This window comes from Doryrhamphus excisus, chromosome 17, assembly GCF_030265055.1.
Source record: "Doryrhamphus excisus isolate RoL2022-K1 chromosome 17, RoL_Dexc_1.0, whole genome shotgun sequence".
Lineage (NCBI taxonomy): Eukaryota > Metazoa > Chordata > Actinopteri > Syngnathiformes > Syngnathidae > Doryrhamphus > Doryrhamphus excisus.
The window spans coordinates 7,019,967-7,033,116 of record NC_080482.1 but is presented as its reverse complement, the minus strand read 5'-3'; the positions used below and the strand labels follow the sequence as shown (position 1 = coordinate 7,033,116).

Genomic DNA, 13,150 nt, shown 5'->3' with positions numbered 1-13,150 from the left:
TCGCTGTGTAGTCGTTGTTATCATTCTCACTTCAATGAAGGTCAGTCAAACATGTCACTCAACCCTAGCGCCAGCGCCGTGCCCCGGGCATTAGGCCTAACGCCTTGTTTTCAGCTTCGATAACCTTGACATGGCATTTTTTTCCGAGCAGGGTACATCTGCCATGGACGCTGAAGCTCCCTAGGTTTTTGGTATCCCATAGATTAAAATTGGAGCAGACATTATACGGAACCTTTGGATATTAATAATGTATTTAATACATTTGTCCTTCTTCCTGCTCAGTATTCTACTCCGGATCTCAGGAATATTTTTACCAATCTGGACATTCTCTTGGAAAATCAGTCGATTAGAAAACAACTGGAGAAACTGGAGTTTTATTTCATGGATTAAAGTCCTGCATTCCTGCAAGACTAACCAATCAGCATGACGTTCCATGGTGAGGATTTTGGTTAGCGTGCAGGCCACACAGCCAGGAGACCTGAGTTCGATTCCACTCTCAGGCATCTCTGTGTGAAGTTTGCATGTTCTCCCCGTGCATGTGTGGGTTTTCTCCGGGTACTCTGGTTTCCTCCCACATTCCAAAAACATGCTAGGTTAATTGGCGACTCCAAATTGTCCATAGGTATGAATGTGAGTGTGAATGGTTGTTTGCATTGCAGAATGGTTGTTTATAAGTGCCCTGTGATTGGCTGGCGACCAGTCCAGGGTGTACCCCGCCTCTTGCCAGAGGACAGCTGGGATAGGCTCCAGCACACCCACGACCCTTGTGAGGATAAGCGTTAGAAAATGAATGAATGAATGCTATCCACGTACGATCAGGTCAGCTCCATACTCTCCAGATGTGGTCCTGATGCGGGGAGGAACAAAACTGACACCCACCTCAAGGTACCTTACCATCAACTCTGTAGACGAGGGAGTGCACACCGTGAAGGACTCGCGGGATGTCAGACACATCTCACTTGAGTTTGAGTTATGGACAACCATCCAAATGTTTATCTCACTCACGGTGCAACCAGAAATAACACATGAGGAACACACAATGTAATAGAAGGCCTCAGTTAACTTATACTTCACTACTAAACCATAAAAGTAGCATCAAAGAAGACGTACAAATAAGCAAAATGGGAGATGAATTCAAGCATGGAGGGCAGCAGTGGGTTGAAACCAAGCGTGGATAAAGGCGACCGCAGTGCAGTAATATGTGGAAGCTGTGCCATATGGAGTTTGTGGTGTGTTGCCAGCTGACGAGGAGGTGTGTGTGTGTTCATATTGTGATTGTGTGTCTTCTCTTCGTGGAGCTTCCAGCCAGCTCTTTTAGCAACTGCAACATCAGCAACAGCCAATTCTTCTTCCGTCTCTGCTGTCTTTACTTCCGTTGAATTCCAGCCCCAACATTTGTGGATTCAGAGAGTCAGGAACTTTGCTGTAATTCGCTGTAATTATTCTTTCTGCTTCCTTTCATGTTAAGTGGCAAACACTCTGCGTTTATCTCCTAGCTAGCAGACCATTAAATATAGGGAAAACTACCATATTACACTGTTGGGTGTGTTGGCCCCCCATCTGTCTGGAGTACAGGCCCCTCAGTGTGGAAGCCAACCAGATGCCATCCAGCCAATGACAGTAATTTGGACAAAATCACGCTTGGTAGTATTCCATTGGCTTGCAACAATGGTCGTTAACGACACTAGGGATGCTCCAATCAGTTTTTTTTAATCATGATTCCATTCATCCAGGAGTGTAATCAACCAATACCCATCAAGAGGTGATCGGCTTTTGTGATTGGCTTTGAAAGTCATTTATTGGCATATGCCGATCACATGTTTTTTTTAATGCTTTTAGCCTATTCATTCATTCATTCATTTTCTACCGCTTATCCTCACAAGGGTTGTGGGGAGTGCTGGAACCTATCCCAGCTGTTTTCGGGCAAGAGGCGGGGTACACCCTGGACTGGTCACCAGCCAATCACAGGGCACATATAGACAAACAACCATTCACACTCACATTCATACCTATGGACAATTTGGAGTCGCCAATTAACCTAGCATGTTTTTGGAATGTGGGAGGAAACCGGAGTACCCGGAGAAAACCCACGCATGCACGGACGGGGAGAACATGCAAACTATACACAGAGAGGATGGAATTGAACTCGGGTCTCTTAGCCACTTTTAGCCTAAAGCATGTTTTAATTTTCACGCCTTGCAACCAAATACTACAACAAATTCAAGTGTTGTTTCAGGCAATGAAGTCGATTAGCAAAAGCGTACCTATCCAGAAGTCCTCAGGAGCGCTTGGGAGTGTGACTTATTAGCGGAATGGGCATACCCAAAGGAAAGCCGGCTGTGGAGTACAGTAAATTAAACAGACCGTGAAGAGGTTCACAATCTGGAAGGCCTAGAAAGCTTTCTGTGCAGGTTATTGTGTGTAGATGCTCTATAGGAGTCCACAACTCAATGCAAAGTGCAGAAAATGAGCATAATAGGTCCCCTTTGCTAGATTGTTACGCTGCGGGATAAATGCGGGCAGTCGCAATAACATGCTGTTGCCGCAGGAGTGCAAATATCTCTCAGGTAAGTTCAGAGACAATATTCATAGGACAATGATGGGCGTGGCCATAGAGGGCTACCAGGGTCGATTCAGCATCAGTGACCACCATGTCATCCTGAAGACAGTGACGAGCCGACGAGGGCAGCTACACCATCAGAGATGCCCGAAGTGTGTCTCCGCGTCATCGGTGAGTGCAAAGCAAAAGTGATGACTCATCACAATGGTACCATTACACTCTTGTTGTTATGTTGTCATCTTGCCTGCTAATCACTCTCAGCTTTCCGTAATGGCTTCTGGAAGCGGTGATGGTCTCTAACAGCATAATGTGATTCACAACCACGGGCCTCCCGGCTGAACTGTGTGATGCGTGGCTTCATTTCCTGTCATCTCAGAGCACCAGAACTTTGTGAGCCTGCTTCATTGGGAAAAACAGCCTGGTGCTCAACAGCTCCTTGGTATGCTTGTACTACAGCCCTGACACTGACCACACACCCCGCCTGCTCATGGATAAAGGAGAATTTGGCAACATGTAATTACATTTTATTCTTTTTTTTAATTAAAAGGTATTATCATTCATTATAGTCTGTCAAAATAATGGTAGGATAGTTAATTATATGATAACTAGAGACGTTTTTGTGCCACACTTTATTAATATTTTTTAATGTCATAAGAGTAAATATACTGCATAGTTGTATTTCTTTGAGATAAAAAGTTGTAATACAAGAATCATAGTTTTATTGGGATTTTTAAGAATCAATTTCACAGTGAGGTCCAAAGTCCTGCATGGAGCAAGAGTGGTTAGCATGTAGGCCTAACAGCTAGGAGACCCGAGTTCAATTCCACCCTCGGCCATCTCTGTGTGGAATTTGCATGTTCTCCCCGTGCATGCGTGGGTTTTCTCCGGGTACTCCGGTTTCCTCCCACATTCCAAAAACATGCTAGGTTAATTGGCGACTCCAAATTGTCCATAGGTATGAATGTGAGTGTGAATGGTTGTTTGTCTATATGTGCCCTGTGATTGGCACCCCACGCGATAAGCGGGAGAAAATGAAGTCCAGCCCAGAAGCTAATTGTGCCCTGCGGCTTCATTTTTATTTTCTAATTCCAAAAAGTACATTGAACATGATTCACATCACAACATCCCAAAGGAGGATTTAAACCTTGCACAAAAATAGAAATATAGAAATCTCTTAGTCTGATAAGAAGTTGTCATCACAATACAAATCTTACATGGAGGCTTTCTCTCTTTGTTTAGTGTGCCTTTAAGTAAATAAAGTGTTATAAATAAGTGTTTTTCTGTTTCTAACCCTACCTGATCTACTCTATTTTTTATTACCAATGCAAAATCCAGCATTTCTCAATTGCTATTCTGTAAACACAACAGAGATAACCAAGGTTGGCTTCCAAAGTAGAATTGTAGCCTTTCGAGTGGAAATACCAGGAAGCCGGGACTTTTGAATTGTATGTTGCATGCTGTTGTCTCTTTCTGACGTCACCTGGCTCTCACATGATCTAATTGCCGGATGTTGTGTTGCTGTTGTGGCATAAAAGTTATATAAATCAATATCATTCCTGTTTTAATGCAGCTATTTTATAGGATCTTTGTGTAAAAGAGACTTTTTGTGGAGGAGTAGGCAAGAATCCATTCAATTTTGGTCAATGAAGACAATGAAGACATTATCCTTTTTACAAAGATATCATGCAAAATTGCTACATCAGAACTGTAACAGGAGATCCAGAAATGCTAACATTGCTGGTGTAGTTATGGTACATTCTACCGTGCACAACACAGGATCATATCAAAAGTAAGAGGACCCATGCAATGAAAGAGGATCCATCTTAGACCAATCAACTACATGCCTGCAAAACACGAATAGAACATCAAGCAAGGTCAGAGAATGTTCCATTTAAAAGTAAGGGGTGGTGGGTGAGCTTGCAGCTTCCTGGAGGGTTTTACATTACTGGCTCAGTGTTTGGCACCATGTGATTAATGGCAGCAGACAAAGAAGAGGCTATTTTGGGAAAACAAAGGGCAGGGAAATGATGGTGGGAAGATACTGAGTTTCATGTTTAGATTTACATGGCGCCTCATTGATTGGAGCCAGTGCAGTGCTACTGCTGTTCCCAAATCATACTGCATCATTTTTTTTAGTGGGAATGGCACCCCGGAGTCCTCACTTCCTTCTTCAAATGTGTGAATTTCACACCGTGTGAAAAGAAAAGGTCATCTTTGTGGGGTTTTAGTGTGTACTAGAAATGACACTGTCACTATGGGTGTGTGCAAGAGCTCGTTGCCATGCCGACGAGCCCGGGCTCTTTGGCATGATGTGCACACTTGGTGACATTGCACTGTCTGAGGAATAGCCACTGTCACTAAACCTTCCGTCAGCATTTCTGGAGTCTATCGCCATATTAAACATCCCTGCTTCTAGTTTTGTGGCCTTACAATTTTAGAATATTGTAGTTTTATTGTAGCTGTACCCTTATCACCCCTTGAACACACCATGGGATCTAACAGTGCACTGAAGCAGGATTACTCACCCCTGCAAAAGTCTCTCTCATCTATAATTCATGGTGCAGGGTCCGGCCAAGAGATGCGATGCGATGTGTAGTCGACTATGAGGCAGGTATAAAAGGGACACTGTGATAACACTGAAATAAAAACTTATGTTATCACATGTTGCTATTATTGTGTAAAACAATGTTTAATATCTGCTTATACAGTTTGAATTTGTACAATAATTCAGTGGATTTTTTTAAAATCAGATTTATGTTTATATATGATGAAAACTTTGTTATCAAAATATAATGAAATAAAATATTGACATTAAAATAAGTATTGAAATATTATACGTATATTATGAAAACTTTAATTTTAATTTTGATGCTATTTTTTTTCAAAAGGCGGATAAATAAAAATGTATTTCTTATATGGTTGCGCATAATGCACGTATCCAATATTGGGTCCATATGGGAAGACACGCCCACTTCGCTCATCCATGACGTAACGTGACGTAATGACGCACACGGCGGAAACACAACAACATGTCGCTAAGACAGACTCAAGGAAGAGGTATCAAGATGTTTTGGTTTCTTTCTTAGTTATATGTTGTATTGTGGTTGAATTTACGATAGCGTAGTTTTCGAAACAAACACAGAGCGCCTTTCTAGAGATTATGGGATGCATGTAGAGATTTTGGGATGTTTTTGGGGAGCTAGCAACAAAAGCTAACGTGTTCAGCTAGCTTAGCCTAGTTTGTGTTTCTCAGGCTGCTAACGTAAGTGTTAATGAAATACCAAGTGTTCATTAAATGAGTACAAATATATCAATTGAATCTGAAGTTTTCTCGCGTCTTGAGATTTCGCTTTTAAATTCTGTGATGTGTTTCAGAAATGAACGGTCAACCGGACGTGGAAGTCGACTACAAGCGGAAGTACAGAAATCTCAAACGGAAGTTGAAATTTCTCGTTTATGTACGTAACGAAATCACAGTTTTCTTATAGGTGTTTTCCTACTGAGTATGACTTTTAAGTTCTTCCATTTTTAGGAACACGAATGCTTTCAAGAGGAACTGAGGAGGGCACAGAGAAAGCTCCTCAAAGTTTCCAGAGACAAAAGGTAACAAAATGGACAGTGTTTATTTGATTTGCTTATGTTTAATAACACAGTTGTCGGTGCGTTTCAGCTTCCTTCTTGACCGACTGCTGCACTATGAGAGGGTAGATGAAGACTCCTCAGGTAGTCATGGCAACCAGCAAATTGTTGAGCTCTCTGCTACTGTGTTTTCATGATTGTTGTCCTATTGTTTAGATTCAGATGCAACTGTTTCTTCGGAAAACAGCGAGGGAGAAGTGCTTAGGGAGAGGGACAGAGAACGAGAAGGCCCAAAGAAGTAAGTCTTGAGAATACACTTCCTGTAGTCCATTTTACAATCAAACTGTTGTGTTTTTAAGTGCCATTCAAGTGTAAAAAGAATCTAAACCAGCTAAAAAAAAAGCCCAACAGAGTTAATCAGTTGATGCTTGTTGAATGATACTCTAATGTGGTTTTGATTTTTGCTTTGTGTTTTATTTTTTTCAGGCGAAGAAGTAGCTCGGGGATGTGTCTACCGTCATCATCTTCGTTGCCTCATCTCTCCCTGCTGTCCCGTTCAGGTGTTCACCCCTTGCAGTCCTCAGGCTCAGGACCTTACCTCAACACTGTGAGTGTACATTTTTCCCTCTTATCCAGTCACCGCATCCTATTTTTTTTCTTATTTATCATTACTATAACTTAATTTATGTGTCTATTCAATATCATTTGTTGCATTATTCATTTTTGGTCCCTTTATTTTTATTTTTTTGCATGTTTCATGTGATGCGTTCCCATTGTGTGCATGTGTGCTCATACGGGGCGGCTTACACTGGTGGCAGATGCCCTTCCCACCAGAGTATTTGGCTCCACAAGCTGAACAAGTGAAGAAAGAGAGGAAAACAAAGGTGCCCAAAGGCAAGAAAGACACTACGGGGAAGGTGAGATGGGGAAGAAATGGGGCAAATACTATACAATACTGGAACGGTGCAGTTCATATATACCAGCATATATGAAACTCAATTGTTAAACTGCAATAAGTCCAAAATCCATTACATAACAGCAGCATGCTGCTGTTTTTAAGAACTTACAGCAGAAATGCAAGTACTAGACCCTCTATATTAGAGATCCCCTACCACAAGCCGTGGCCCGGTACCGATCTGTTTGCAGTGCCAAATCGGGCTGCAGAAAAACATTCACAAACAATGACAAAAAAAAGTAATTCCTACATCAAATTTTATTTATTAGGAATTAATGTTTTTTGTTGTGGCCATCAATATCTTTGTGATTCATTCTGTGTATAGCATTCATTCATCCCCTCCTTCCAGCACCGTATGTCATTCATGAGTCTCACATTCATGAGTCTCACACATTTTGTTTTTTCCGACCGCCCGTTAGGTCGTCACACCAATGGCAGCTAATTACCAATCGGGGCCGGCGGCGGCAACTGCTGCTTCGGCGGCCAGCGGGCCTTTCAGCTGGGTACCTAGACAGATGCTCAGCGGGGACGCTGCCGACGAGGAGGGAGACAGCGATGCCGACAGCGACAGAGGAGATGAAGACAGAGGCGAAGGAGACGAGGCAGAGCTAGTCATTGACATCCCTAATGAGTGAGATTGACTATGTGTGTGTGTGTGTATATATTGCATAAGGAGAGGATGGACTGAATTGGACTGAATTGCTGAATGTGAAAAACACCATGTGGTCAAAAGGGTTTAGACATAATGGCACCTACAGCAATGTGTATGTGGTGATTTATGAGAGGTCAGAGGTCACTGCTATTGAGCCTATGTACTCTATGTACGTTTATGGAAGTTGATGGCAAAATTTTCAAATTGCAGGTTAATCCATAATGGGAAACATGTTATATTTTAGTGGAAATCTGCCGTATTTAAGTTTGACCATTTAAAAATAAGCAAATAATTTTGTCCTGTTTAGTTAGTGCTCCCCCTTGTGGTAACTTTGCCGAAATGCAGCATCACTTTGAAACACCATAAAAACATGGCTTATTTGCATTGTGTGATAAAACAATTATCAGAAAGCACAATTTACATTGAGGTCATTTGATAGATGATTTAAAATAAAATTGAATAAATAGCCTCTCCATAGTGAGTATGAATGGTTGTTTGTCTAATATGTGCCCTGTGATTGGCTGGCAACCAGTCTAGGGTGTACTCAGCCTCTCGCCCGAAGACAGCTGGGATAGGCTCTAGCACCCCCGCGACCCTCGTGAGGATAAACAGTAGAAAATGAATGACTGAGCCTCTCCATATGTGAATGAATATATTAGTCTGTCAGCTTCAATTGTTTACAATGTTGACACCAGTCAACTGTACATCTCAAAAATGTTGTTCCTATCAAATGGTCTTATGTCACTATTTATTCTAGTGAAAGTGTCACAAATGTCATGCATTTTTGTGCCACACCTACACAATCACACCCTGCAGCTCATTCTCTACTGTGTTGCAGCCTGTGTGTACATTCCTGTAAAACTGTGATTTAATGTTTTACTCTGCAACCCAAAGAAGCAATCTTGATCAAGTTCTTGACAGAAGCCCAGGGGAGGTGCACTTGGCTCGTGTTTGCCCTCGCTCTTAAGCAATATGAAGGCAGTCTGGCTGGATTCCACTTCTAACTAAAGAGAGAGGCCCTGAATACTGCAAGCTGTTTGTGTGTTTTATCTGACACACGCACAAGGGGGGTAATGAGGTTTTGCTGTGTTTGCAACATCATGTCCTAACTAGCGTGTTTATAATATTCATGCACTGTGCTTCATAAAATACTGTGTTTTGTCTTCCAATCTGCAGGATTACAGCTATTAAGGCAATTTCTGTTACATGTGGTGTAGTTTAGGCACCTGTTTGACTTGTTCCGTAGTCGACACCTCCAAGAACGTGACTTACCAAAGAAATGAACAGCAATTGGGCGACTATTGTTTGGGAATGCGGACTTTCAGGTAACCGGCAGCTTTTGGAGGGTGTGAACTTTGTGTGTGCACTACATTAAAGGTGTCACCATGGAGATGATGAAGAGGGAGGGACAAAGTTAAAAAAAAAAGGGAGAGTTAGCAGATGGAACTGACATAGAGGGGAGTGAGACGTCCAATGAAAGCAAGATTGAGCCTGTTGTAGGGACTTACAACATGGTTTTGGGAGCGAGACGAGCGTGAGGAATACAGGAAGGAATCATTTATTGCCCTCTCACACTGCATGGCTTTGTGAGACAGAGTGGGCAGATTTGCTGAGCTCACCACCACCACCACCACTATGCTGACGGCTGCTGCAGCTGCTGCTGTGTGGGCCCTGGCCTTGCTAGGCCCAGTGCAAGGCTGGGGCCTGTCACTGACAGCTGAGGACAACACAGAGGAAGCAGACTTCAGCCTCTGCAGTCACAGCTTCTACAAACAGACGCCTCCCATAGATGGTTCTGAGAGAACGCCGCTGCTGCACCCTCGGTGTCACAGATTACCCAACGGCTTTGACTTCGCCACTCTCCACAGGCCCGGCTGTGACACAGCTGTCGGCTCGGCCCTGCATCTCAGCCACGGATGGACAGAGACGCCAGGACGGGACGGGGAGGAGCTTGTGGTAAGGGCGGTACACTTCATGGAATGACAAAAAATAATTGGCATAACTTTAAAAACTAAGCTGCACGGCGGGGGAACGGTTCGCAGCTAGGAGACCTGAGTTCAATTCCACCCTCAGCCATCTCTGTGTGGAGTTTGCATGTTCTCCCCGTGCATGCGTGGGTTTTCTTCGGGTACTCTGGTTTCCTCCCACATTCCAAAAACATGCTAGGTTAATTGGCGACTCCAAATTGTCCATAGGTATGAATGTGAGTGTGAATGGTTGTTTGTCGATATGTGCCCTGTGATTGGCTGGCGACCAGTCCAGGGTGTACCCCGCCTCTCGGCCGAAGACAGCTGGGATAGGCTCCAGCACCCCCCGCGACCCTCGTGAGGAAAAAGCGGTAGAAAATGAATGAATGAATAACATTAAAAACTAGGCTGCATGGCGGTGAAGTGGTTAGCATGCAGGCCTCGCAGCTAGGAGACCTGAGTTCAATTCCACCCTCAGCCATCTCTGTGTGGAGTTTGCATGTTCTCCCTGTGCATGCGTGGGTTTTCTCCGTGTACTCCGGTTTCCTCCCACATTCCAAAAACATGCTAGGTTAATTGGTGACTCCAAATTGTCCATAGGTATGAATGTGAATGTGAATGGTTGTTTGACAATATGTGGGATTTACTGTGACATAGGAAATGGATATTTAGGTAATGTAATACTTGCCAGACATGCCAGATTATTTTGTACTTTATTTTCAATTCCTCAAATAAATAGAAACCTCTTTCATTACATGTAAACGGTTGTTTTTGTGTCACACAGGCACTTAAAGAAGATGGAGTGTTCATTCCAGCCCTTCTCAAAGGAGGCAATGATGCATCGTCATCTGAAGACGCCCCCCTCCAACGCTGGGACTCAGCTGTCTCCACGCTGGTCCACTCCACTATCTCTCCACAATGCTCTTCTTTAAGCGGGGATCTCTACATCCTGACCGCCACTAGGGGGTGTCAGGCCCCACCGCTGTGGTCTGCCATGTGTTGCTCAGTCCCGGGAGGGAAAGGCAGTTTCAGTGTGGGGTTGATCAGTGCCACAGATGATGAAGGTCAACGGCAGGTGAGCATGAAGGAACTGCAGGAGCTGCTGGGAGTGGAGGAGCTGTTCTCCGGAGGCTGTGATGGAGCAGATGTGGAGTCTGCAGGTGTCACAATGAGGCTTCCCACTGAGGCAGAAACAGAGAACACAGAGGAGTCGACTGCAGATTCTACGGAAGTACACTCCACAAGTCAAGATCTAACTTTGGAAGAGCGGGACTCCGAAGCAAACGAGGCAGAGGAATCTGCACACACATCAGAGCGTAGCAGTGGAGAAACGACAAATACGGGAGAAGAGGCAGTTTTGACACATTATGATGAGGCAGGCGCTGAGCAGAAAGATGCAAATTCCAGCAGCATTGTGATGTCCATCATCTCCACCACTTTGACCATCCTCAAAGCTCCACTTTGGCCCGTCTTCTCCAGAATCACACAGTTTCCTGGACAGGTGAATGAGAGCATTTTAGCTTTTTTTTTGGCTTATTTTTATGATTTTTAAAAAGTACATTATGTAATTATATCCTCATCTAATTTTAAGTAATTACATTCATAAATGTTATTATTTACTTTATTTATTATATTTATTTTTATAGCACATTACTGGCCTATTTCATATCACTCAATTTTTATTTATATATTATATTTATTATATTTATTATATTTATTATATTTATTATATTTATTGTATTTATTATATTTATTATATTTATTATATATGTATAATTTAAAAACATTTTGAAAGTGCTGTGTATTTTATTATAAACATTGATAAATGCTGTGTTATGTATTTTATTGTGTTATTTATTTTATTTATTATATTATATATTATATTATTATATATTATTATTATATATATTATATATATATTATATATTTTTATAGCACATTTCTGGCCTATTTCATATCACTCAATTTTTATTTATATATTATATTATAATGTATTGTATTGTATTTATGTTTATAATATATATATATATATATATATATATATATGTGTGTGTATATATATATGTATATATATATGTATATATATACATATATATGTATATATATACATATATATGTATATATATATATGTATAATTAAAAAAAATGTATTTTGTCATTATCCAGGTGACTTATGTTCTTCAGGAAGACCTTGGAGTTCTCTCGGCCCTCCCAGGAGATACGGTCTCCCTCTTCTACCTCCTGACCTCTGACCTCTTTTCTTGGATGCACTGGACTGTAGAAAACCTGTTTGGTATGGGCAAGAGTTGCGTCTACGGCCTCTACCACTGTATCTCCTCCATGCTGGGGGAGCTCCTGAACTGCTGCTACACGGGTGTCACAGGCATGGGGACGCTGGCTGGTGACACACTGGGGATCTTTGGCGATGCCCTGGATAACACCTGGTGGGTGACCAGGTTTTTCGGAGGGCGTCTGCTGGAGCAGAGCGGGGACTACGTAGGAACAGTGGCGATGGAGATGGGGGATCAGGCTGCGGCCGTGGGTGGGGGGCTGGGAAAGCTGGCATGGAGAAGTGGAAGTGGGGTTTTCAGTGTGTTCATTGTGGGGGGCAGTATCATCTTCGGGGTGGTGAATGTGGTGTTTGGTGCGGTCACAGAAGGCTTTGGACGGGAGACGGAAACAATCCACACCAATGTGCAATTTGAGTTGCCTGAGTAGAAGCTAACGTTTTAAAATGAATTAACAATGAATAAGAATAGATATTTTATTCAATTTCCTGTTGAAAAAATATTTGTTAAACATTTGTTGTTGCTGATAACCTCTCTTGTGTCATTAAGAGAAGAAGGATTCTATGTCGTTGGTTGTTCCTTTATTGTTTTAATAGGATGATCACACATTTTCACCTTCAATGTGTTTAAACAACAGTTTAAAATCGAACGACGGTTCGATTTTTGCCCGTTTTTCAGGTCCACGGCTGTCGTGAATTCTCCTTTTTTGAGGTGCCAAAACAACACTTTTCTGGTCCAGGAGGTGCACAAATCCCACCACACATTAATCATGGGTCCCGGCAGGACCGAAAGAAGGCAAAAAATCCCACTTTTCTGACGCTTCGTTTTTTGCCCGTTTTTCAGGTCCGCGGCTGTCGATTTTTCGCCTTTGTTTGAGTTGTTTAAATGACACCTTCCTGGTCCGGGAAGTGGACAAAACCCACTACACATTAATCATGGGTCCCGGTAGGACCTAAAGAAGGCAAAAAATCCCACTTTTTTGACACTTCGTTTTTTGCCCGTTTTTCAGGTCCGCGGCTGTCGTGAATTCTCCTTTTTTGAGGTGCCAAAACAACACTTTTCTGGTCCAGGAGGTGCACAAATCCCACCACACATTAATCAGGGGTCCCGGCAGGACCTAAAGAAGGCAAAAAATCCCACTTTTCTGAC

General features: G+C 42.6%; 2 protein-coding genes across 3 annotated transcripts; both read left to right on the top strand.

Annotated features, from left to right (window-relative positions):
- The first annotated feature begins 5,533 nt into the window (after positions 1 to 5,533).
- Positions 5,534 to 8,115, top strand: ino80e (INO80 complex subunit E). 2 transcript variants are annotated; one of them, XM_058053197.1, is made up of 8 exons: positions 5,534 to 5,617; positions 5,936 to 6,018; positions 6,093 to 6,163; positions 6,231 to 6,283; positions 6,356 to 6,437; positions 6,626 to 6,746; positions 6,958 to 7,056; positions 7,514 to 8,115. In XM_058053197.1, exons 1-8 carry the CDS (start codon positions 5,590 to 5,592, stop codon positions 7,727 to 7,729), a joined length of 753 nt encoding a protein of 250 aa, XP_057909180.1. In that variant the 5' UTR covers positions 5,534 to 5,589; the 3' UTR covers positions 7,730 to 8,115. The 2 variants fall into 2 exon arrangements, with proteins under 2 accessions (XP_057909180.1, XP_057909181.1); XM_058053198.1 differs by lacking the exon at positions 6,958 to 7,056.
- A 201-nt stretch (positions 8,116 to 8,316) lies between these two features.
- LOC131105260 (uncharacterized) lies at positions 8,317 to 12,565 on the top strand. The gene is made up of 4 exons (XM_058053195.1): positions 8,317 to 8,816; positions 8,923 to 9,702; positions 10,498 to 11,214; positions 11,880 to 12,565. Exons 2-4 carry the CDS (start codon positions 9,382 to 9,384, stop codon positions 12,429 to 12,431), a joined length of 1,590 nt encoding a protein of 529 aa, XP_057909178.1. The 5' UTR covers positions 8,317 to 8,816; positions 8,923 to 9,381; the 3' UTR covers positions 12,432 to 12,565.
- The last annotated feature ends 585 nt before the right edge of the window (positions 12,566 to 13,150 follow it).